Source organism: Delphinapterus leucas, chromosome 1 (genome assembly GCF_059928025.1).
Source record: "Delphinapterus leucas isolate spDelLeu-1000000601 "Yukka" chromosome 1, BTC_Dleu_Yukka2, whole genome shotgun sequence".
NCBI lineage: Eukaryota > Metazoa > Chordata > Mammalia > Artiodactyla > Monodontidae > Delphinapterus > Delphinapterus leucas.
In genome coordinates, this window is record NC_143129.1 from 68,290,386 (window position 1) to 68,316,979 (window position 26,594).

Consider the following 26,594-nt stretch of genomic DNA (forward strand, 5'->3'; position numbering starts at 1 on the left):
TTCCACTGATGTGGTTTACCAAGATATAGTCTGGACTCCAGGAATAAGCTGAATTCAGAATCCTGAACTCTCAGGCAGACACCTCCCTGAGCACAGGATCCCGAAGGAGCTATCCTTGGAGACACAGTAAGCAAAAGCCTTTCTCTAGGTCTTCACCCTGACCCCTCTTGGGTTTCCTTCTTTGAGCTAGTCCACATATGGACCATGTGGACCAAGTGTTGCCCTTCTAGCCTATGAGCTCAAGTAAAAGCAGCCTAGGTGGTCTCCTTGGTCTGTTTCCACCAGGCTCAAATTCAGGTCTGGAGAACAACAGGGTGACTCTTTAAACCAAGATGCTTCACATGTTTGATCAAATTCCATTCAGTGGGCTATTAGTTAGGATTGACTAGGAATTTTTTTTTAATTTCTTGACATGATTGAGATCAATTTATTTATTTTCCAGTTAGGTTAGAAAAAAAGACATGTGTAGAGAGCTGTGTTAATTGGATCCTTATGTATGGGCACTGGGGGCAGCTGCTCAGCTGACCTGTCAGTTAATTTGGTCCCCGAACTTGGCTCTCTAAATATTGATGGTCAGATTGCAAGATAATTCAAGGTAAGAAAATCAGGAAAAGAAAAAGAGAGCTGTTGTCCCAGGGATATTCTCAATCCTCTCTCCAGAAGATCAACCTTCTAGAATAGACGCTCAAGTGATTGTCTGTGCCTGTATCAGAAACTTCCCTGTAGGGATGAAATGAGAGAGGAAGACTTGAGCTCACCCAGAAGATAAAACGGGCCACAACCAGCCTTTTTGCAGTGGGCCTATGAGGATAGCGCCATCTTGAATGATGAGAATGACCTGTTGAGCATGGAAACTAGGGACTAAGGCTGACTAAAGTAAAATGAGCAAAGGAAGAAGAAAAGGGGCAAATGGGACAAAGGCTGAGCAGTGTTTTTTTTAAGGCCTCATTCTCCCTCAGCCGGTGCAGGGGAGATGAGTTCCATCAGCAACTGAACTTCAGGCTGAAGTGTTAGAGGGAAGGTGAGCAAATTAATTCAGTTACTTGGACAGCAGCTAATGTTCAGGTCTGGGTTTGAGCTCAAGTCTGCTCCTTTTGTCTTGGTATCTTTGTGCTCATTGCAATGTGTAATGTTAACTAATCCACATAGAAAGGATGCATCATCTCCATGTCCCATGAAACTAAGGTTTTAGTGATCACATATAATTCATCCCATTGGTGGATTCCTCCTTATCTCCTGCCCTTCCAACTTTGTCTCATGAATTAGATTTTTTTGACTGATCAAGACATCTTGGACCCCTGCATGGCATGTGCCTGTTTTCGAATCCTGCAAGATGCTGCAGCTTGAAAGGAACTATAGAAATGAGTCCATCAGTGTTTGAGGTAGGTGCCCAAAATATGCCTCTTGCTTCGGCAATTCAACCTGTGTTTGGAGGGGTGGAAACCCTTGAGAACAAAAGGTAAGGAAATCTCACCAACTTAGCCCATCCAGAGTGCAGGGAAGGATCAAGTTGACTGCCCACTGCATTGTCCAATGATCCTCCAAGGAATGAAGAGCAACGATGACCACAAGATTTCATAAAGATACATCTCCATCTCCCTGTACTGGGCTTCTTTTCTTGTCTCCCTCATGGTTTGCTTTTTTTTCCCTGCAATTCCAGAGGGACTCTCTACCTTTAACTTGCCACTCTCACCTGTTCTCTCTTTCTCGAGTTCCCTCTGTTACTCTCAAGGGTCCCCCTAGTGTCTTCCCACTGCACTGTATCCTAAACTAAATACTTGGTTATTATTTTTCATAATAAGGTGATAACGGTATTTTCTGGAGACACAGCTTTTGCAGCACAAGGTGAGGCTGGCTTATGGTAACACATCTGTCTCTTAAATTGGGTTTCTGCTAATATCCGAAGAGCTAAAAGTGACCAGAATGAAGAAGAAATATTTGACAACATATCAATTTAATGGAGATCCAAAACATTCAAAAGAAACAACCGGAACTCAGCATTGCTGGGAGAGGTGAGACGTGCCACAGGATAGGTTTCCTGGGCCTCATAATAGAACCTCTACATATAGAACGATGTTGTGTATTCACAGCCTTCCTGGATGTAAGCTGGAGTCTCCAACAAACTATAGTGCCTTTGCAAGCCTATCTTTCTAGTCTGTGATGAACAAAATCAAATATACAAGTAAAGCACCAAAGCTTAAAGGACACTGGGCAACAGAAATGGTGTCAGCTTGTCCCTCATTGGGACCTTACATTTATGTCTCTTCTCCTCCTCATCCGCTTCCTCCCTACACCACATCCAGTGCCCTTCTGCCTGGTACCTCTCATTTCACTTCTGCCCCTCCATATGATCCTCTCCACAACCTTGTCCCTTGATGGGCTGTGGCAATGTATGCCCTGAGCCCTGTGCTAAGCCGTATGGCCTCTCCCTGTGTTCTCAGTGTCTCCCAGATCCACTTTGCCCAGCTTAATCCTCCCTCCTTCTCTGCAGCTTAGTCCTGGTTTCTTCTTGCCGGCGTCTCCAGGCAGCAATGATGGCTTCATCGTCCATTTCTTCCTCCTCCTCCCTGTCAGTGCTTCTCCGATACTGGGACCGCCGCCCTGAAGCAAACCTCCCTTCCTCTCTCTTTTCCGTCCTCTCCTTCTCTCCCTCCTCTTCAGACCTCATGAAGCTCTGGGTGAATTTCCTCTTGGCTCCAAATTCAGAAAAATCTGACTTGGATGACTCTTCCACATCTTCCCAGTCCCTGGGTCTGGCCCAATTCGGATGCCGTGGTTCTGGGGACTCTTCCCCTTCAGAGGGCTCAGGGGTCCGGCGGAAAAAGTAGGGCTCTGGGCTTTCCTCTCGGGAGTTTGAGGTCTCACTGAACATGGACCTGGAGAACGTGTGCATCTCTCTGCCCTCCCTGGTGGAGGAAGCAGAGAACCGTGAAGTGCTTCTTACAGAGTTGCCATTGGCCTCATGGTAGGAGGAAGTGTCCTGCTCCTCTGACCGGGATTTGGAGAACTTGTAACTGGAAGACTTAGACTCTGTCTCCCAGAGCAGGGAAGATCTGGTGCACTTCCCCCTGGAGCTTCCAGACCAATCACTTTGGGGAGGAGATTTTTCCTCTGTCCTGAGGCCACTGAGCCACTTATTAATACTGCTTTCCATCTCTTTGCCAGCTCTGCTGCCACTTCCATAACTATCAGAGATAGCCAGGGAGGAGGAGGTGTCTGTTTCGGGTTTCTGGGAATTACTGCGGGAAGAATACCGGAAGCTCCCTATGGCACTGTCAGTGTCCTCATCCCTATTACCCACGTCATCATCCTCATCTTCCTTGACCTTCTTCTTCTTGAAAAGGGAGCTGCGTTTGTTGTCAGAGGCCAGCTTCTCCATTTTGTACTCAGACATCTTCTCCCTCAGCTCTGTTTGCATCTCCTTCTCCTTCCGGCCAAGCTCCTTTAGGTCAACACTGTCAGCAAAGAGGCTACAGATGGGCTTGCTGGTCCCCCTCACTTTGCTCCCAGTACCTTCAGCTCTTGAGCTCCGTGTGACGTGGGTGGACAGCATGGACTGCGTGTCGGAGCTGGGTCTTGCCTGGCTTTGAGGGAGCAGGCAGCTGCCCAGGGAGGAGTTGCTCTGGCCACTAAGCATGGAGACTTGTTCATCCCCCAGGCAGCTGGCTGCTGGTGCCACCTTCATGCTTGCAACAGATGGTGAGTGGGACAACAGCAGCCCTTCATTTTGCTTCTGGGTGAGAGTTTCGCTGACTACGTTGACAATCCAGTTCTGAATGCTGGCAATGGAAATGGTGTCTCCGGGCCCCACTGGCAGGTTAGGTAGAGGTGTGGTGGGGGCGGAGGCCGAGCATCCCCCTGCATTGCTTAGGGCCTGAGAGGGATGGGAGCTGTGGCTTTGGGCACTGAGCACCGACACTGTGTCCCCACCAGCACTGACTGAGGGGGCTGCGGACCAGAATGCAGACAGGGGGATGCTCCCACTGGCAGCTGAGCTGTCTGCCTCCCAGCTTCCCATGGACTGGCTCTCCTCCAGTGTCTGCCTGCTCCTCTCCAGCAGCTCCAGCCTCCGTTGCCTCTTCTTGGCCAAGGCCGAGTCTTCTCCCTTGCTGAGCTCCAGCACCTCCTCCTTGTTCTCACTGCCCACCTTCTGGTGCTTCAGCTTCCAGGCCTGGTAGGCGGATAGGTTGACGTCAGAGAGGTTCTTCTTCTCCCCCTCGGCCTCCTCTGCACGTTGCTCACTGCTGCCGTCTCCTGCCTCCGAGTCTTTCTTGTGAAATCCAAATTGGATTCTCTTGATCTTCCACCTTTCCAGGGCAGTGAGCTTGTCCTTGTTCCTGTGGCAGAAGTTATAGAAAGAGCTGGCCTCAGAGGACACACTCTCCTCGTCATCCTCCCGCGTCCCGTTCTCCACCTCCGAGCTGGCGTCTCCTTCCTCTCTCTTGCTCCTGGAGTGGTACCTCCGCGAAGCCTCCTTCTCAATCTCCAGTAGCCTCTGGTCCCACGTGTCCCAGGTGCTCTCCGTGGACGCCGAGTCAGAGCGGCGTCTCCCGCCTCGGTTCAGGCTGCTCATCTCCAGCTGCTGCTTCAGGACCCGGATGTCGTGGCTGCTCACACTGTCAGAGGTGCTGCTCTCACTCGTCACGTGCCTCCGTCTTCTGCTCACAAAGGAGCCGTCGTCACCCTCCTCCTCCTCCTCCTCCTCCTCCCTACTCCACTTCCGGTGCCCCTCTGCCTGGTACCTCTCATTTCGGCTCTGCCACTCCCGGACGATTCTCTCCACATCCTCATTCTCGGGCTCCTGCTCACTCTGGCCGGAGGAGGCTGAGCTCCTGTCGCCCTCGCCCTGGGGGACCTTGCCTGTGGGGAGACCCTGCCCCTTCTTCCACGCCTCATAGAGTTTCTCCTCCTCTTCTTCATCAGTGAGGGTGAGGGGCTTGGAGGCTTGGCTGGCCTCCCCCAAGGAGGAGCTACTCAGGTGACTGGTGGCGTCATCGTCCTCTTCCACGGTGAGGGCGTGCACTTTGGCCCCAACCATGCTCCCTGCGTCCTTGCCCTCCTCCGCCTCCTCTTCTCCACCCTCCCTGCCAAAGTCCTCTTCTCTCTCCTCCATCAGCTTCTCGTTGAGCTCCCGGAGCTGCTTCAGGAAGCCGTCGTTGGGGTAGATGGCCCGCTTCTTGCGCACGGTCATCAAGGCCTCCAGGATGGTCATATTGTGGAAGATCATCAGGTAGGCGACCACCAGCACTGCTGAGCGGCTGATGCCCATTTCACTGCTGACCAGTACTTTCCCTGAGAAGAAAACACAAGAGGTAGTGATGTAACGGCACTTGTATATTTTTTTAAGAGCTGTTTTGATGTGCTGGATTTAATATGTTTCCTTGGCATCTCATATTCATCCATGCTTAAGTCCCATGAGGCACAAGAATCATTGTCCCCATATTACAGATATCACACAGAGCACTGACACTGCCCTGTGCTTGAGGAAACATTTTCCGCATTTTCTGAACACAGCAGGGAGTGGGGAGTGGGTGGGGAAAAAAGGAACTAACCACTGTCCCCATTTTTGAAACACTGGAGTGCACTTTCTCTCCACCAGACTGAGCATCAGAAGGAGGAAAAATAAAAGAATAGAGAAGAAAAGGAATGAGCCTAAGATGAATGAATCACAGAGAAGTAGAATCTCAGTGTTGGAAAGGACCACAAGTCCCTTGAGGATTCCTTTTACAACTTCCTTGATGCTGGATAATCCATCATCCAGATGCTTCCAGTGACAGAGAGCTCAGTATCTTAGACAGATAGACAGACAGACAGACAGACACACACACACACACACCTCTCATTCCATATTTATGTCATTCTAATTTTTTGAAAATTCTTTCACATGTTAGGGCAAAGGATAACTTTCTGTAACAGGCACCTAATGTTCCTGCTTTGACATACAAAGGTAAATAATAAATATATCTGTACGAATCAGATCTTGAATACAAAAATCTTTTTTTTTTTTTTTTTTTTTTGTGGTATGCGGGCCTCTCACTGCTGTGGCCTCTCCCGCTGTGGAGCACAGGCTCCGGACGCGCAGGCTCAGTAGCCATGGCTCACGGGCCCAGCCGCTCCGCGGCATGTGGGATCTTCCCAGACCGGGGCACGAACCCGTGTCCCCAGCATTGGCAGGCAGACTCTCAACCACTGCGCCACCAGGGAAGCCCAATACAAAAATCTTTAAGAAAATCACGATCATATTCTTCACTAGAGTTTTTTATTTTTTCTTTTTCTTTTCCTCGCTATTCTAGGTCTTTCAATCATTAGTCAAACATTTTTTCATGTTCCATTACTATACTTGCCACTCTTTTTAGGTCAAACTTGAATTTATCAGTTTTATTCCTAAGGAAGCTGTGTCAGTATGGAGCAAGATATTTCAGGTTTGGACTGACCCATACAGAGTAGAGTGGGCCCCTCGCCACTCTTTTTCTGGGCACTGGGTCTTCACTGATGCCATCTGAGCTTGCGGTGTGGGTGGATATATCACACAGTGAACTCAAATTATCTTTTTTATCAATTGAAACCTATAAAGCCTTCTAAAAAAACTGCTATCAAGCCATGTCTCTCTTATCTTGCAGCATTCTTAAAACATAAAGATAACTCTACAAATTCCTATTGATGTTTTTGGTAGTTATAGCCTGTTCTTATAGGCTAACAGAAGCTTTTGCAAGTCTCAATTCTACCATTCAATAGATCAGTTATTCCCCAGCTTCCCCCTCTGCTTTGCATCCTTCATAAACATGACAAACATGCCTTCATTCTATGACTGTTTAAAATGCACACTGGGACCACTAGAGATCTCCCTCCAGGCTGTCATCAATCTATTTGTCAACAGTCTTCGGGGATATTTGTTAAATCAGTTAAGAGTCCTATTTTACAATATGGGCTGGGGGTGACTTCTATTATTATATCTCAGTACCAGTTAAGACCATGTCTTTGTCACATAGAAGGCCAGAGACCAAGGCAAGACTTGAGGGCCCTGAGGTCCAATAATGCTGAAAGGCCTTAATGCCAAGGGCCAGCAGCCACTAGGGGGAGGTAAGCAAGCAGAATCAAAGCCACTAAAAGAGCATCTACAGATTCAATGTCTTATCCCCTCCCTCCTCCAGCTCAGGGCTCAGCTGTCCCTCAGCAAGGATCCCCTTTTAACTGGCCGACCAGGTCACAATTTACTACAATTAGTACCAAGGTCTCATTCACTTCTTCTGGAGGTGGTTATTAGGCCAGCTCACTTCAGGACACTTCAGGACACAGGCAGCTAGGCTTGCTCATAAGGGCATCAAAAACAATTAGACTCAGTCTGGTGGAGGCCAGGTTGGGGTGCCATTCTTTTCCGTGCTATGTTCCTTACACCTGGGATTCCTCTGAAGAATGTCAGGGGCAGCCTGAGGGACAGGGGAGAGCTGGGTAGGTCAGACTTGGGGCCCCACCCAATTCACCCAGAGCAACGAAAGGATTTTTTATTTTCTCTGTTAGGCACAAGGCCACACTAATGTATAGCTTATGCTTGACACAACTCGAGGGATCGCCTTTAACTTTGAAGTCAAAGTTGATTTGCTTGGTTATGATGAAAACTCTCCAGCAGTAAAAAGGCTTGAGGAAGGTGGTCTTTTTTCTAATTTGCAGTTGCCATCTTGATTAGCAGCAGGGCTGATGGCGGGGGGACGTGGGGCGGGGTGGTCTGTCTAGATGTGCTTAAAGATTCGAAGAGTACAGCTAGTGGAGAGAGCCCTGGACTTGAGTAAGGCTGGGTTCCAGTTCTCTCACACTCTCAGTATGCCTTTATATGGCAGGCATTTGTTTTGTATCCTCCCAATTCATAATTCTGCTTTTCCTCAGAACTTTCCCCCTCTCTGCACCCCAGGAAAATGAGAAGTACTTGCCCAGAAGCCACCCCCCTTGCCACTGTGGATAGAATTTAGGGTAGACAAAGGACCAGAGTCTGACAAATGAATTTTCTCTCCAGGGAACGTGGAAATGGAACTGAGGCAGGAAGTTAGCGGTTATTGTCAGGCCTGTGGTGGGCCATGCTCTCTGAGGTAGAAAGCGGTGATGGAACCAAGAGTCCTGAGGCTGTCCAGTCCTTGTTCCAGACCATCCTGGGGCCACCTTCCTGTCTTTGGATTTCTCCTTGTATTGCTGTAATTAATGCTTTTGTTGCATTTTGTTAAGTAGTTTCAGATGCTTTCTACTTACTGGCAATCAAAGGAATCTTAATTGTTTCATGGTGGCCATCACTTAACCTGATGAGCGGGATTTCCCAATTTGCAAAATGTCAATACCTTCTCAAGGGGTCATTGTGATTATTATGTAAAATGTTCAGAGCCAAGGGTATGTTTTGCCTTCCTCCTTGTTAAGAACTGACTCGGAAGCATCCTAGAGTGGAGAAAAACCACAGAAACTAAGGCTCAGGAGGTTAATTCCAGGGATGGTGATAGCTGTCTGCCCCGGGGTAGGAAGTGCCCACAAAGGCTACAACCACTGTAAAGGATATACCGTCCTTTCCCTGCCTCGCAGGTGTGCGGAGACTAGGGAGGGTGAGCCTGAAGGCAGCTGATAGCAGCAAGGGGAGAGGAGATGGTCTGCAGGACGCACCGGCCGGGCAGGTGATGGGGACCACCCGATCGACCCGGCAGAGCTGCTGCGCTCGCCCGCAGGCCCTGCGGCACCGCTTTGGGTCGCGGGGAGAACCTGCCCTGGAGGGAGTGCTGCCGTCTCCCTCTCCCCGAGACAGGACACTTGCCTGCTCCGGCCTCCCAGCTCTTGGACGCCCAGCCCGCCGCCTCCCTGCCACGCCGCCACCCTCCGGGCAGCTTCACCCGCTTCTGGGGATGCGTTTCGGCTCTGCGAGCCGCCTCACTCGCCCGGGATGCTGCTCGAGCCCCGCCGGCCGGTTGCCGCGGCTATGGCTTCCCTCGTTCGGCCGAGAAGTGGCCGTCAGCACCCGGCAAAGCAGCGGAAGAAATCCCATCTCCCACAGACCCTTGGCAGACAAGTCCACTTTTGTCAGAAGAAATACGTTCTTAAAAGTAGGTTTTTTAAGCATTGAAAAGGGGAGAAAGTCATTTTATATAGATATATAATTATTATATACATAACATTTATAAATTATAATTTAATAAAAATGTATACATATATAAAAATATTTCCCCTCTCTGTCTCTCTCTCTCCCTCTTTTTTCTCTCTCTCTCTCTCTCTCTCTATATATATATATGTATCCATTAAAAATTACCCTTCCTGGCCATTGGTGATGATAGGAAATGTCCTTCCCAGGAATAGTTAATAACATTCATTATAGTAATGGCTGCAACTTTTTTTTTGCGGTACGCGGGCCTCTCACTGTTGTGGCCTCTCCCATTGCGGAGCACAGGCTCCGGACGCGCAGGCTCAGCGGCCATGGCTCACGGGCCCAGCCGCTCCGCGGCATGTGGGATCTTCCCGGACCGGGGCACGAACCCGTGTCCCCTGCATTGGCAGGCGGACTCTCAACCACTGTGCCACCAGGGAAGCCCTGTATCTTTTTAAACATTTATTATTTACCGAGTTCTATGCGAAGTAAGCCCTTATATGCATTTTTACAATTTTAATCCTCACAGCAATTTTAGGAAAATTAGATCTATTTGTTCTATAGATAAGGAAACGGCGGTTCCTTGTATAGAGAGAACATAGCAAATCCTGGACTGAAGCATGGGTTTTTGGGCACCAGATCCTGAACTCCCACCCGCTCTCACTGCATTGGTTTCAGCCTCTCCTCATTGAGATCCTCATTGAGATGGATGTCCCATCAACTCTCTAGATAGTCTCCTACCATCCCACTTAGACTACGGTGACAGCCTCAGCACTGCTCTCCTCACTCCCACTCTCCCCTCCCCTCCCACCCGGTCTTGCCTTCAAAGCCCAGGGAGTGAGTTTTCCATAATGCAGATCAGATCAAGGTGCCTTTCAACTCCCTTACCTTGGTCCTCAACTTCCTGCACGGTGGACCCCTGCCACTATTATGTACCAGGCTAACCCACACTCGCCTTGTGATTCCTGAATACACCAAGCTTATCCCACCTTAGGAATTTTGCACTGGCACGTCCCTTGGCCAGGAATGTTCTTCCAATTTTTCCATGGCTAGTTCCTTCTTATCACTCAGCTTAAACGCCCCCTTCTCCGAGAGGCCTTCTCAACCACTCTTTTTTTTTCTTCTGTTTATTTATTTATTTACATGTTTATTGTAGTATAATTGCTTTACAATGGTGTGTTAGTTTCTGCTGTATAACAAAGTGAATCAGCTATAGGTATACATATATCCCCATATCCCCTCCCTCTTGCATCTCCCTCCCTCCCACCCTCCCTATCCCACCCCTCCAGGCAGTCACAAAGCCCCGAGCTGATCTCCCTGTGCTATGCGGCTGCTTCCCGCTAGCTATCTACCTGAGGGAGCTAGCCAGACACTTCAACATATCATTCCAGTTCTCATCTCTGCCTCACACTGATCAGTATCTGACATTTTTCTTTTTCTTTCTCTTTTCTTTCTAATTTTTTCTGCCTTCACTCAAGGTAAGTATCAAAGGCCAGAAGCTTTATCTGTATCTTTCACCACAATGCCTAGAATAGCACCTGGCACATGTTGGGCCCTTAATAATTACTTATTGGATGAATGATGGTCCATTCCTTTCCCCTTGTCCTAGAATGAGACAACAACTGTCTTAAGACAGATGACCTCCAGACAGCAGATAACCTGGAGGTTTTCATAACATTCCTTTTGTCCTTCCTCCCCCTGTGGAATTCCAGCAGCCTGGAGCAGACAGACCGCCTCACCTCTATAGGTCAGCAGGGCTTCATCCAGGAACTCAGCTGCCTTCCGGAAATGCTGGGAGATGTTCACCTCAGGGAAGTCATCGACCTCCACACCCAGGTACTGGATCTCCAGGCCAGTGTAGAATTCAGGCCCAGTGTAGACGCCGGTGCCATGAGCAGCATTCAGGATGTGGGTAATTCCCAGCCTCTTCAGCCTCCCCTTGTTCACAGCCACGCTCCTGAAGGGAAAGAGGCAGAGGCATTTTTTTGCCAGAATCAGAACTAGAAAGGTGCCTTACCACTGAGATTGGAAGCCTGCTTCAGCCAGGTCAGGAGGGCCACAGCTGGGTGAATACCTCCTTCTCTGCTCACCCATGTGTCTGGGGCTCACTGGAAATACTGTTTTAAAAAGGGACCGGTGACTTAGATCTGGCGAGAGAGAGAAGGGACGGGGTTCTGGGCAAGGGAGGACAGGAGAAAGAAGAGAACAAGACTGACGTGTAAGGAAAGCTTTGATTGGCCCAGAGACCTCTAGGCTAAAATTCCATGCCTTTGGGATGCACAGTTATCAAGACACAGAAGTGGCAGGCAAAAATAATAATAAAATGTGTGCTTCACATTGATATGGCATGCTATATTTTTCAAAGTGCTTTCATATGCATTAGTTTATTTTATCCTAATAATAAACTTAAGAGGTAGACAGGACAACTATTCTTTTTGTTTTATAGGTATTATTATTCCCCCCCCATTTTTATAAATTGGGGTATAGTTGCTTAACAATGTTGTGTTAGTTTCTGCTGTACAATGAAGTGAATCCGCTATATGTATACATATATCCCCTTCCCATTTGAAGACTAAAATTGAATCAGATAGCTTTTATGACTTGTTCAAAGAAAAAGACTCTGAATAAGAACTGGGGTTCAGGGTTTCTAGTTCAGAGCTTTTTTTTTTTTTTTTTTTTTTTTTTTTTTTTTGCGGTACGCGGGCCTCTCACTGTTGTGGCCTCTCCCGTTGCGGAGCACAGGCTCCGGACGCGCAGGCTCAGCAGCCATGGCTCACGGGCCCAGCCGCTCCACAGCATGTGGGTTCTTCCCGGACCGGGGCACGAACCCGCGTCCCCTGCATCGGCAGGTGGACTCTCAACCACTGCGCCACCAGGGAAGCCCCCAGAGCTCTTTTTACTGCAGCGGAATAAATAGAGCTTAGTTTAAAGAGGCCCTGACGACAGTTGCCCAATAAGGAGCAGAAGCCTTTAGCTGGTGATATCTAGAGATGCCCAGGGTCCCTGTTGATCACAATGTGAATGTTTCTGGGTCTACAGAGCTAATTAGGGATCACTCAGGACTTGGTGCTCAGCTCTGGGAATCAGGTCCCGGGCAACCAATTACACCACAGTGGAGTACAAGACCCACTGTCCAAAGCTATTTTCCCTACTGCCTGCCCTGGGGACCCCAGATTCCCTCCCTTGCATCTAGATATATGGGTAATTACACTGGGAAAAGATCTTATTAAGTAGCCGATAGATCAGCAAAACGAATTTCACAAACCAGCCTATTGCTACCAATTATGCACCGGCAAGATCACAACTAAAGCACCAGGATGTGAGTGAGCTGTTTTGGGTTTTGTTCTGGAAACCACTGATAAACTTTTGAAGAATAACATTTTTTTCTTATTATAAAAATAACACATGTTTACTGTAGGAAATCTGTACAATTCAAAAGAAACCTAAAGAAGAAAATGGAAATCACTTACAGAACCACCTCCTAGAGAGAAGTACTATAAACTTTTTATCACATTTGTTTCCAATCTGTTGTCTATGTAAAAGCACATATACACACAGACATATACACATACTATATATATTACTCAGTTAGCATCATATTATATATATTTGTTTTATAACCTCTTTATCCTCTCAATATATTGTGGACACTTTCATAAGTTGGTAAATATATATAAAATCAATATTGTCAATGGGTCCAAATGTCCCATTATGTGGTTGTTATGGATGTCATGGGATGATGGTGATAGTGAGGCGTGTGTTGGCAAGGCTCTGGGCAGGAAGGGAGGCCCAGAAAAGGCACCTGGAGGGGCCAGGCTATGATAGAGAGCCCTGGCAGAAGGTTGGAGGATAAGCAATCATGCCAGCATTTTTGCCCGGGGATCTCCGTGTGCAGCTGGGTGGGTGGGGCCATTCTCCAAGTTCAGGGCTGGGAAAGCAGTCAGGCAGCAACAGTTTGCTGGAGGGAGCTATTGAGCCTTTGGTCAAAGTTGGGGGACTTTCATCTCAGGCACTACCCAGAGTGGTAGGACAAAGGATCATGGTCCCCCCCAGACATCAGACTCACTTCTCTGCTATAAAGACGTTGGGCCAGACCTCATCCACCTCATTCCAGGGAGCCTCTTGGCGGTCTTGGGCCAAGGCCCGCTGTAGGTCCAGGATGCAGGGAGTGTTGTACAGGCTGGTGTCATCCATCTTTTCCCTGACACGGTTGTACAGGTCCTCCACAAGCAGCTGCTCGGCAGACTCCAGCATGCCTGGACACTTTGCCTCAGCTTTGACCCCCCGCGGCTTGAGTTCTAGGGGGACAAGGAAGCATTCTCATCAAAGAGGAGGAACACAAGGGCCTTCCCTGCTCCTTGGGAGAACCCACTCTTGGCCCATTTGCTGCCAGGACTCTGCGTATGGGCTGAATTCACTCAGATCCAGCAGGATCTGATCTGCCAGGAAGAACTTAATGGGGACCCAGGAGGAGCCTGCATTGGCCTGGACACTTGTAGTCAGGGTCAGCAGCATAGGTGTACTGGGGTGGGAGAAGGGACATCAGTTTCCCTCATTTCCTCCCATATTTGTCTAAAGCTGGCTGATAATCTCTTAGACCAAGGTCCTTAAGTAGCTGGTGTGTGCCCAATTTATACTTGTAAATCCCACAGTGACCCACACAAATTAGATGCTTAGAAGCGTTTACCAAATGAATACATGGCATTCTTTAGTAACATGATTCATTCCATTAGTTTGACTCCTTTACACGTGGAAGGCAAATAACTCTGGGAAAAGTGAAACTTTCAGCAGTCACTTATGCTAGGTCACCTTCTAATACACCTTTAATTTACTTATTTAATTTATTGTCTGTTTCCCCCACTAGAGTGTGGGTGCCTGTGGTCCTCAGCCTCCCAGCTCTCTGACAGGTGGCAAAAGTTTCCTATGAGCTCTGATGCCAGTCACAAAACATCACTCGGGGCCTTTCTGACAACAGCCCAGAAAAGCTCAAATTTCGAATGAATTCAAATTCTATTCACCTGCCCCTCGAGTGAAACTTTATCTTCTCCTCCTAATGTATTTGCTCCCAAATTATCAAATTTGGAGGAAAGTAAGATCTTTCCTTTCTCTAAGAAGGTATACAAGAGAGCAAAACCTTTCCTTTCACTTTGTAGCCCAAAAATACTGAGTAGAGAGAGGGAAAAAGAAGGTAAGTAGGAAAGGAGTGTCCTCTGTGTTGGCCATAGCCTCTTGCTGGCACCACCTCTTTCCCTCGTGGGTGAAGAGTGCAGCCACGTTTGGCAATAGACGTGGCCCCGCCCTTCACAGAATGAGCAGGTGTCTGTAAGCCGGGCTGCTCGAGTCTGCGGATCCAGGAGTCCTGGGTTCTGCCCAGGGCTGGCAACTTCATTTCCCTAAAGCTTCCGTCTCCTCTCCACCCTCGTCTAAACCACCTGATGTGCACCCACGTCCCTGCACAGGTCTCAGCTCTAAATGTTCTTTGATATCCGTTTCAAAAGCAGGAAGAAGAAAACCTCTGTAATCCCAGTGCTCTATTTTGCTTAAAAATAGATGAAGCGTTCCTATTTTCTCCACCACTCTTGGCTCTCCTGGGGTCTTACATGGCAAATGTAAAAGCCCCTTTCTTTCCCTCCCCTACTTAGATATCTTTCCTCTACTACATGGAAAAAAAAAACAAAACACTCCCCACTGCCTCATTAAAATATACAGCAATGTCTTCCTCGGCTATTTATATAGCAGGTTATTGTTTTGATTTCTTCCCCTTCCAATTTAAAAACAAATGTCCCAGCCCCTTATCCCCACTGGGAGCTCCTACTTTCCCTAGGTCTCTGCTCCACGCTTCAGCCGCATCAATCCCTCCCATTTATTTCTCTTCACTGAGGCTTCTTCAGAAGAGAGTAAAGCCCAGACATTTCTCCTTTGCACTCTGTCAGATGTGTGGCGTATGCAGACTTTCCTGAAATTGGAGGGTTCTTCGACATCCATTTTTACCCCTCTAATCACTACTGAGTAGGGCAATGTTTTGAAGTATCACTTGGTACAGTTTCCTTTTTTCTGTAATTTATTCTTTTTTTCTTCCCCCACCATCCTTCAGCCGCTTGGACTAATGAAACTTAGGCTTAATGCCTAGAAAGGCTTAGGGTAAAAAAAAAGGCATTGCTCAGCTTCAGGTCACAGTATAAATGCTGAAAGTTCCTAGCATCCCATAGACCTGAAAGTGAAGCTTTCAGAGAGAGGACATGGTTTTCTCACAACCCCTAAACCTGGACTTTTACTTATCAAGAGCCAAAGCCTGGAGAGTTGTCCAGAGAGTGAAGCACAACGCAAGGGTGTTGCAAGATGGAAGGTTAGGGAAATTCCCAACCACACAGGAGGGAAAAAGAACTTCCAGAGTTAGGGTGGTGCTGGGAGCAATTTAGAAAGAACTAGACTGGGATCAAGACACCTTGGCCTGACTTGGAGCAAGGTAACAGTGACCCCAGGTAGGGTGATAAAAGAAAACAGAAAAAAGTAGTTACTTGAGAAGATGGGGCCTCCTAGGGTTCCCAGATCAACAAGCAACATCTGTAAAATATCTCACTGCTCAGGAGATCCAGATGTCCTCAGGGACCCTGGTGGGGACACAAAGGGCCTAGGGACTAAGCAAGACCTGGGGCTACATGGAGGAGTAGCATGTTTGGTTCTCATCACTAGGGAAGTGATCACGGCCACCAGCTGTGGATGCCAGATTAAGCCCAAAGGCCAGGTGGGCCCTGTGTAATTAACAGGACTGCCTTATCTCACCCCACCCATCCGGAGTGAGAGAGACACCAAGTGCAAAGGGAGGAGGAGAAAGGAGAGGAACGAAACTGTGAAAGATTATTTGCCCAAAATTGATTAGGAAAAAAAAAATCCATCCAATTGGAATGAGTATCCTTGAATGAAATGTAGTACGTTTTCTGCTCTAAATATTTTTGTGTAAATATTAACATCTTTTGCCACCCCACCTTTCCTTACCTCCTCCCCATTCATATTTCAGTTTAAAAACCGTCTTTAAGCACTAGTGGAAATGCAGATTTAAATCTAGACATCCCTTTGAACAGAACTCTCTGGATGCTATTTCTTAGGCTCTCAGGCCTGCATCTCTGGCATAAGCCATCGCAGGGCCCCTGAGGTTAACTGAAAAACTGAATGAGGGGCCCTAGGGACAGATTGGAGCTGCCTCCCAGTCTGTTGCCTAGAGAACTGTGCACACTGAGGCATAATAATTTCCACCTCTGTCCCATGAATGTTGATGAGGAGGGCTTGGAGGAACTGCCTTCTTTGGATCCACTCCTCTTAATGTGTTGGGAAGCATGTGAGAAGCACATTGACACCTTCCAATGGCCCCCCTCCGAGAGTCTCCAGATGACCCTTGGACTCTCCCTCCTCCCACCCAGCTAATGGCATCACCTTCATTGATGATCTGTTTAGCTGCAACAGCTGAGGAGAGGTGAATGGGCTCCATGAAAATGCTTTCTGTTTCTGCATCTGAGACCATTGAGTACCTGAAAGAGGAGGATATTCACGTGAGATGACTCTGGGCAGCATCTGAATGGGAGGCAATCTTTTCAGATAAGAAACCTAGGTCTGATTATAGCCAGGAGTGGAAAACAATGAGATAAAGGGAATGCCTTCCTAAGTTTAGGGAACCTAAGAATGCAGAATGCTGGGTATGCTATGGCTTACTTGCCTATTTATTTTTAGAACAGAGTTGTCACCTTGATGTTTAATGACATGGTAGCCTGGGTTGTGGAGGGAAGAGATTGGGGAGAACTCACGCTGATGTGGCTTCACTTTCTTTGTGTGTTCCTCCCCTTGGATGTACTGCTGCTCCTTTTTCTGTGCTTGTCCCTGCTCCTCTGTTATCAATACTGTAGGATGTCCCTAACGGGGCTTCCAGCGGGGTCCTGCTGGATTGGCGGACTGGGTAGGCTGCCACCATTCCTTCCATGCCCCGTATCTTCTCCCTGCTTGAAGGGCATGGGCTGATGATGACGAAGGGCTGACACAGCACCGAGGGGGACATAAAGATGCGCTCAACTGCACAGTCCTGATTTTGAACACAAGAAATCCAGGATCAGCCTCAGCCCAGGGATGCAATAGAGTAATTTAGGTAAATGTCAATTTCCCGGAAAGAATTCAGCAGAGGTGTCCAAAGGGATCTTTGAGGATCATGGTGAATCAAGGGCAAAACCAAGGGTTAGGACCATACTACAGTGGTGGGTGCCCTCCTCCCCAGTGGGTTCTCCTCTTTTCCAGGTGTTGTGGTGAGCTTTGGGTCTTTTTTGCTTAGTCTTCCCTTTATGTCCAGAGAGGATTAAAAAAAGGCGAGAGGACTTAATGGATACTTTTTTTTTTTTTTCCAAACAATTCCATCATGCCCCATTCGTTTTATAGTCAAAACTTCCCTGCACCTCATCCCCTAGCAATCACTGATCTGTTTTCTTTCCCTATAGTATGGCCTTTTCCAGAAGGTTAAATAAATGAAGTAATACAGTAGTCTTTTGGATCTGGCTTATTTCACTTAGCAAAATGCATCTAAGAGTCATCTCTTCTATTGCATGTTCTTATTGCTGAATAATATTTCATAATTATAAAATAATAAAATATAAAATTATAAATATAATCATAATTTTATAAATTTATAATAATTTTATTAATAGATTATTATTTAATAAATTAAATAATAATTTTATATTTTATAATAATATAAAATTATACAATAATAATTTGTTCCTTCTTATTGCTGAATAATATTTCATTTCTTAGGCACCTCACACTATTGCTGCCATCATTGTCACATTGCCTTGGGTCAAGATTGTGTATTCCAGAGGAAAACATGACACACACACTGCTGATTTGGTAGTAGTTTGGATTCTGGTTTTCTTCCTCAATCTGCCTGAAACTATTTACTTTTCAGAGTCCTCAAACAGCTGCTGTAGCCTTCTGTCCAGATTTTATAAGGGCAATCCATGCGAGAGTCTAGGTGGAGGGTGTGTTTGCCATCTTACCCAGAACTAGAAACTTGTCCATTATCGTTTTGCTTTTAAAAGTCATAAGTCAATGTGTTTCCTGACGCTTGTAATTGACCTATTTTATCTCTGTGGAAACCTGTAGGATCTTCTTTGGTTTGCAGTGTTTAGAAATTTCCCAGTGATGTTCCTTGGTCTGTGTTCTTCCACTGTGTTGGGTATGGATACCATTTTTTTTTCTTATAAATTTATTTATTTTATTTATTTTTGGCTGCGTTGGATCTTCGTTGCCGCGCGAGGGCTTTCTCCAGTTGCGGCGAGTAGAGGCTGCTCCTCGTTGTGGTGCGCGGGCTTCTCATTGCGGTGGCTTCTCTTGTTGCAGAGCACGGGCTCTAGGCGCACGGGCTTCAGTAGTTGTGGCTCACGGGCTTAGCTGCTCCGCGGCATGTAGGATCTTCCCGGACCAGGGCTCAAATCCATGTCCCCTGCATTGACAGGTGGATGCTTAACCACTGTGCCACCAGGGAGGTCCAGGATACCATTTTTTTAAAAGATTTTTTTTTATGTGGACCATTTTTAAAGTCTTTATTGAATTTGTTACAATATTACTTCTGTTTTATGTTCCGGTTTTTTGGCCACAAGGCATGTGGGGTCTTAGCGCCCCGACTACGGATCGAACCCACATCCCCTGCATTGGAAGGCAAAGTCTTAACCACTGGACTGCCAGGGAAATCCCTGGATACCATTTTTGAGTGCCTTTTATAAATTTAATCCTGACAAAACTCCCATAAAGTAGGTATTATTATTCCTGCTTTAAGGTGAGGAAACTGTGGCTCAGAGAGGTTAACAAAATTGCCCGAGGCAGTAAATAAGTGGCAGGGCTAAGTTGCAAAAATAGAGCAGTGCTGTCTGAGTCCAGTCTTCTCTCCACACAATACACTGATACCATTTCGATTGGAAAGGGGAGGTGAGTTGGTTGGTGGAAGAAACCCCAGCTGGACCCCCAGGCCCAACATAGACTTTGACAGAAAAGTACTTAAAGAATACTTGTTGGAAGCATAGATGGATGGATGGATGGATTGGGTTGAGTTGAGCTGAGTCCAGCTGAACTGAATGGAGCTAACTTGGAATTAGATACGTTTAGTTGAATTGATTAGCAGAATAATTCCCTTGTAGTAGGCATCCACATCAGATTTCCCCCCTGGGAAAATGATGTGATCAGAGCCAGCAAGGCTATGAAAAAAGAAATGTCTCTGACAGAAAAAAGGAGTAGCCTATGACTCTAACCAGGACGTGGCTAGACCTGCCCATGCAGGTCAGCACAAGGTTGTATCATCATTGGTAGTTCCTGAGGGATTTCCAAGAGCAGTTGTGTCAGATCATTCCCGATCTAGCCCAAGTACTCCCTGTGACCAGAAGATGCATTTTCAAAAGCATGACCGGGGAGTGAGGGTGAATTAAGGGTGAGGTTTGTGAGATAATATCCTTGGATACTAAAACTAGAGAGCTTTTTAGAGGTCTGGTTGCTTGGTAAAGGTAATAAAGAATAGAACACCTGGTTGGGGTGTACACAAGTTCTATAAAGGTACAGCTTAGGTAGTCTTATTTATCCCTGTACCTCCAACATATGGAAGGTGAGTAACCAGGCAGGTTTTGATGACTGAGTGAAATGTGAGTGGACAGATGGGTATATGGATGAACAGATAGATGGCTGGATGAATGGACAGAATTCTAGGTACCAGGCAATGTGTCCACATATCACCTTGGGGATCAAACTTGATGGTCTCCAAGGCCCTGCAGTCTCTGGCCCCTTTCTACTCTCCAGCCTCAGCTTGCACTGGCTTCCCTCGGGCTCACTCCTTTCCAGTATACTGGTCTTCTTTGGCTTCCCATCGCCACCAAGTTTCCTTTTGCCCAGGCACTTTGCAGAAGTCCATTTCCGCTGCCTGGATGGTCAGTCCTCCTCTGCCTCACTGATCATTCAGATCTTAGTTCAATCATCATTTCTTTAGGGAAGTCTTCCCTGATCTCCACCTCTCATTGCACCATACACCTTTCCACTTTTTTTTTTTTTTTTGCCGTACGCAGGCCTCTCACTGCTGTGGCCTCTCCCGTTGCGGAGCACAGGTTCCGGACGCGCAGGCTCAGCGTCCATGGCTCACGGGCCCAGCCGCTCCGCGGCATGTGGGATCCTCCCGGACCGGGGCACGAACCCGCGTTCCCTGCATCGGCAGGCGGACTCTCAGCCACTGCGCCACCAGGGAAGCCCCATACACCTTTCCTTTATGGCACTTCTATTCGATGTAACTTTACATTTGTTTATGAAATAATTTGATAAATTCTGTTTCCTATGCAAGACTATACCCTCTATGAGGCAGAGGCCACACCTTCTTTATTAGACTCATTAAACCACATCTGTGGCAAAATAGTCTTAGGACTTTTAGGGTATTTTGTGAGCTGTTGGGTTCCCAGAACCTAGCTTAATGTCTGCTTAATAGATATTTTCTGATTCACTGACTGAATTTGTCCTCAGTACAGTACCACATTTAAGGGAATGTGGCAGGTACACTAATTACAACACAACGGTATTTATCAAGTATTTGCTACTGGCTCATCATCTTACCGGGCTGCTAGTAGCAAACCCAGGAGCAAATCCAGGGTCCTGGCTATGTTCTGTCCATGCTCACTCTCTACCCTCCTGAGGCAAAGATGTATACAATCTCGGAGGCCTATATTGGCAATTAGGAATTTTTTCCTATGGGAGCCCCACATCTTTGACACTCCTCGAGTAGTAGGCTATGTCCATTTCCCTTGAATCTGAGTGGTCTCTGTGACTGCTCTCACACAACAGAATATGATGGGAGTGACACAGCCAGTGTCTGAACCTGAGCCTTAAGGGCAGCTCCCTGCTTCTGGCTCTCAGTGCTCTCTCTTCGGAAGCCCTAAGCTGCCATATTAGAAGTCAGAGGACACCAACCACCCCAAGGCCACCAAGCTGGAAAGGCTGTTGGTCAACACTCCCTGCCAAGCTCCCAGCCAACAGTCAGCCATGGGGGTGAGCCTCTTAGAGTGTCATCCTTCACCCCTTGGGCCACTCCAGCTGACACCACGTGAAACACAGACAAGCTGCCCCGTCCTATCCAAATTCCTACCTATAAAAAGGGGAGCAAAATAAAATTATAGTCTTAAGTCATTACGTTTTGGGGTAATTTGTTATGCAGCAGTAGATGACAGCAGCAACACTATTCCAAGTGAATTCTGAGCAAATGCTAAGGCACTCTTCTCCCTGATAGTAATACAGAACCTAGTAAATAATCAGTGACAGACCTCAATTTGTTGCAATTGGGAGGTAACAACAAAATAATACCAATATGAATGTAAGTCCCGAAAATAGTGTCGGGATAGTGTCAGACCCTGCGGATATTCTGGGCCCAGGATTCAGGGCAGTCTCGGCTTTAAAATATCAACATTTCATAACACTAGAATCAGAGCCTGAAATTTTATATAAATGTGAGCCACATTTCCATTTCAACAATATTTATTAAGGGAGTTTTATTCTTTGATTTATTAATAATTAATATTATTTATACTATCTTTAATAAAAATAATTATTTTGTTTCTTAAGGGTCATTTAAAAATGAGGTTTGGCAGGGGGAATCAAAACAAAACCCTGAAAGGGTAATTAACCAAGAACTCTCATGTAACTATGGGGATGATAAGGGCTTCCTCCAGGCATGGCCCCTCACTTCTCGCAGAGGTCAGTTTTCTTTGTTCCTCTGCAGGCCTCCAGGGCTCTCGCCTGGAGGAAGTTACAGGCACAGACTGAAGAGAGATACAGAAGTCCTCACCTGTCAGGTGTACAGAAAGACCCGAGCCAGAAGTCAGCAGATGGTGTCCCCTGGGGTCCCCACCTGGTTCTGTCTTTCTGCGAGCCTTTGATCCTGCCATTTTCCCCAAACAGCATCGACTTCAGATTGTGTGGATTTGGTTTCACATGACAAATACTGGGAACTGATAACCTGTCCTGAATATACCTAAACTCTGAGGCTGTAAGTTTGATAGGGGAGAATATGAAATTAAAATCTGAAAATAAAAATGGTGGGGAAACATCCTTCCTCCTTGTTGGTGGTAAAGACTGAACACCAGCTCATGGGTCAGTGAATCTGAGAAATCACATTTGAAGACCACCCAGTACACTTTTGAGAAGTTGGAGGTTTTCATTCTTTTTTTTTTTTTTTCTTTTCTTTTTTGCGGTATGTGGGCCTCTCACTGTTGTGGCCTCTCCCGTTGCGGAGCACAGGCTCCGGACGCGCAGGCTCAGCGGCCATGGCTCATGGGCCCAGCCGCTCCGCGGCATGTGGGATCTTCCCGGACCGGGGCACAAACCCGTGTCCCCTGCATCGGCAGGCGGACTCCCAACCACTGTGCCACCAGGGAAGCCCGAGAAGTTGGAGGTTTTAAGATTGAGCAAAGAGGGTGGGTTAAGATCATATGCCCTCCCCAATCCCACACTGCATCTGTTTTGGCTGCTGATGCAAAAATGCGAGCAACAGTAAACTCAGCATCCTCCAGTGTTGAAGGTAGGATGTAAATTCTGAGCGCTTTTATGAGTTAACCTGTTATGAGAGGAGGAGCTGTAAACCTGATAGTCCTAAGACTGTTTTGCCAGAGACATGGTTTACTGAGTCTAATATAGAAGGTGTGGGGATAGGACCTGAAAGGACCTGAGTGGACAGCAATGTCCCAGCGGCATTGAGAAACTGCTCTTGTTTTCCACCGAGAAGCAGGATTGCAGAGAAAGAGAGGAGGCAGGAGGGTAAGATCTGGACAAGTGGGCCTGTTTATATTTGCAAGGTCAGTGAGACAGTGGCCCTAGAGGTTTTGATTTATGACCGTGTCTGTGCTTCCACCCGCATGCCTGAGATGGCGTGTGATGACACACCGTGATTGGAAAGCAGAAAGGACTGGCTGTTCAAAAAGACCAGCGGGGAAAGAAAGGCTCTAGGATCGATATATACCTCATCATAGGATCATGAAGCAGCAGCTAAAAAGCCTTGAGGGTGAATTGAAGAGAAACAATAAAGCAGAGTTTGATGGACTTCCTAACCAGGACCAGAGACGGGGCAGCTTTCTTTAAACCTGTGTTTTTCAAAATTGCAGACTGTGACCCATTAGCGTATCATAAAATCAATGGGTCGCGCCTAGCATCTGGCAAAAAAAAAAAAAAAGAAAAAAAAATAGAATAGAGAATAGCACCATCCATTGTAAAGATAGGTATAATTTTGTGAAACATTTTAAAAATTTACACATACCTATATGCGTATGCTCTGAGTAAATGGTATGTCCCACTGTGAACTACCGTTGGCAAAGTCTGAAATCCAGTTCTTTAAACCAGTTGCCAGGTGGTCAAGACCCAGAATGGAGTGGAATTGGGGTCCTTCAACCCAGCCCCCCTGACAGCCAATCACTTCCTTTCAATGAGTCCCTTGGAAATGAAATGGAGGCAGAGGCCCAGGAGGGGGTGTCTTTCTTGATTTGGCTTTTGCAAAAAAGGAACAGGTTTCTGAGCTTCAGTAAAAGTGACCACACAGGCAAAGTTCAGCCTCCAAGGAAGGAGAGAAGTCAGTTAAGCAAATCGATTTTTAGCAAGCTGCTTCCAGCAGGCTCCATGAAAGAGCTAAGGCAGAAAAATTTTCACGGAAAAAGAAATATAAAAGAGAAAGGGTGTGTGGGAGGAGCCATTTTCCAAAGACACACAGTGAGGACATAAAGACCTGACACTACATGCCCGCATCTCCTGCCCCACTGCCACCATCAGGCACGCAGACCTCATCTGGTGAGAAGAAAGGCAAGCAGAGCACAGCTAAGGATCTTTGCTGAAGGCGGAAGGGAAAATGCTATCAAGAGAGGTGGCCTCCCCAGATCACCAAGGCGTTCTAAAACACTGCAGAGGCTTGAAAAGTTCAGATCTGAAGCCAGAGCAAGAAATGGATTTTTGACTTGGAAAAAATTAAAGGAAAACAGAAAAACATTCTTCACACCAGAAAAAGAGAAGATAAAGAAGTCTGATCCTTTATTTGGAGAGGAAGAGAAAACCGGTCATAGCTGAGGAGGAAGAGAAGAGGCAGAGGTAGGTTTCAGACCAGCTGCATGGGAGGGCTTGGGGGGCAGAGGCTTCCTATCAGGGAGGGAGGCCTGTCTGGAGGCTGGTTTGCATCACAAGCACACTGACACTTTAAACTGTGCTCATCTGGGTTACTGGGGAGGTCTGATGGAGGTTAAGTTGCCCCACTGGATAGGGGGTTTTACACTTTAATGTTAACTCATGAATTACCTCGGGAATTTGCCTCCCTGGGAGACGGATGAATCTCTAGCTGCAGGTGTTCCTCCAGAGAGAGTGACTCACAGCAGCTAGGTTTGAATTTAAGGTGTTTGAGATCTGTGCCTAAGTCAGGCAAAAATGAAGACTTGACACCGCTATCCACTGTCTACACCCCTTTCTCAGGTCCTTAATTCACCCTAGGATGAGATTTACAGATGACACTGGAAATGTTAAGACTCCCTGCCAGGACAGCAAACACACTTCATCCCCTGACTAACTCTGGTTGATTGGCAGTGGCTGTTTGTAGCACTGGGTGGACTTTTGCAAGGCCCTATCCTGGTTCCACAGAAAAGAATACAGTTATATTGCCCCAGGGCTGGGTCTAAAGTTATAGTGAGTTGAATGGTGGCCCTGCCAAAGATATGTCTCCCAGAACCTGTGAATGCAAGCTTATTTGGAATAAGGATATTTCCAGATGTAATTAAGTCAAGGACATTGAGAAGAGATAATCGTGGATAGACCATAAATCCAGTGCCAAGTGTGACTTCAGGAAGACACAAGAGGGAGGGAGACACAAGAGGGAGGAGATATGGGAACGTATGTATGTGTGTGGCTGGTTCACTTTGTTATAAAGCAGAAGCTAACACACCATTGTAAAGCAATTATACTCCAATAAAGATGTTAAAAAAAAAAAAAAAAGACACGAGGAAAGAGAGAAGAGATGGCCACATGAAGACAGAGGCAGAGGTTGGTGTTACGCCGTCACAAGCCAAGAAACTCCCAGAGCCAATAGAAGCTGAGACACAAGGACAGAGTCTTCCCTGGAGCCTTTGGAGGGAGGGCGTCCCTGCCAACACCTGGATCTCAGACTTCTGGCCTCCAAAACTGCGAGAGAATATATGTCTATTGTTTTTAAGCCACTCAATTTGTGCTAATTTGCTACCGTAGCCCTAAGAAGCTAGCACTGAGAGTCTGCTGGTGGCATATTTGCTGACTCAGTGCATAATTCAATTTTAAAAAGGCTCAAGCCTTTAGCTAAAGAGATAAAACAAGAAGGATGGAATTTCCTGTATTCCTCCCTGTATTAAGTACAGGGAGGACTGTTCAGACTTGGGTAATGATCAGTTGCTCAGAATACAGTATTTGCTTGTGGCAGAATTAGAGAAACATGATGTTTGAACTACAGTGTGTGGGACTCTGGTGAAATAAAAATTTCTTGATGAATTACCGAAAAAAAATCGTTGTCAAATATCTTTCTCTGGAAGGAAAAGGGGAGAGAGTCACCATTTATTAAATACCTACTATGCCTATATATATGTTATATTATAATAATGTATGTTATATTTTTATGTAATATATATTATAAATAATATATGTTATCTTACATTGTTTTATTTCTACTACTGGGTAAAACTGGTATTCCAATTTTATGACTAACTTATGTAAGCTCTCATGGCTAGTAAGTGGGAGAGCAGAGCTGACCTTAATTTTGGCCTCAATTACACCATTTACATTCTTCCCACGTCACATCACCATACTGCCTCCTAGAAGAGAGTTTTATTTCTCTTTTCATACCTTTAAAAAACCCCACAGCTTTATTTGAGGTATAATTGTTATACATGCAGCACATTTTTAAAATATGCAGATTGGTAAGGTTTGACATAAGCATCCACCTGTGAAACCATCACCACAATCAAGATTGTGATAGCCATCATCCCCCCAGAGTTGCCTCATGTCCCTTTGTGAGACCTCCCTCTACCCACTCCCTGCCTTGTACTCCTTAGTACAACCGCTGATCTGCTTTCTGTCACTACAGAGATTCATTTGCATTTTCTAGAATTTTCTGTAAATTGAATCATATGTACTCTTTTTTGTCTGACTGCTTTCACTGAGTGTAATTATTTTTAGATTCATCCATGTTGTTGTATGAATCAATAATTCATTCCTTTTTACTGCTGAATAATATTCCAGTGAGTAAATACACCACAGTATATTTATCCATTCACTTGTTGATGGACATTTGGGTTGTTTCAGGCTACTACAAATAAAGCTGCTATGAACATTCATGTACAAGTCTTTATATGGACATAGGCTTTAATTTCTCTCGGGTAAATACCTAGGAGTAGAATGACTGAATCATATAGATATAGGTGTGTGTTTAGGGAGCTGT

The 26,594-nt window shown here is 46.4% G+C and overlaps 1 protein-coding gene across 1 annotated transcript in view; it reads right to left on the bottom strand.

The window, feature by feature from the left end:
• Window positions 1-1,831: 1,831 nt before the first annotated feature.
• The window catches only part of STYXL2 (serine/threonine/tyrosine interacting like 2), a 34,078-nt gene continuing 9,315 nt past the window's right edge, over window positions 1,832-26,594 (bottom strand). Inside the window, exons 2-5 of the mRNA XM_022560071.3 lie at window positions 16,541-16,635; window positions 13,176-13,407; window positions 10,849-11,066; window positions 1,832-5,292 (exon numbers count right to left, since the gene is read on the bottom strand). Of these exons, the coding sequence (XP_022415779.3) occupies window positions 2,468-5,292; window positions 10,849-11,066; window positions 13,176-13,407; window positions 16,541-16,635 (3,370 nt within the window). The 3' untranslated portion in view covers window positions 1,832-2,467. The remainder of the gene's footprint in view (window positions 5,293-10,848; window positions 11,067-13,175; window positions 13,408-16,540; window positions 16,636-26,594) is intronic.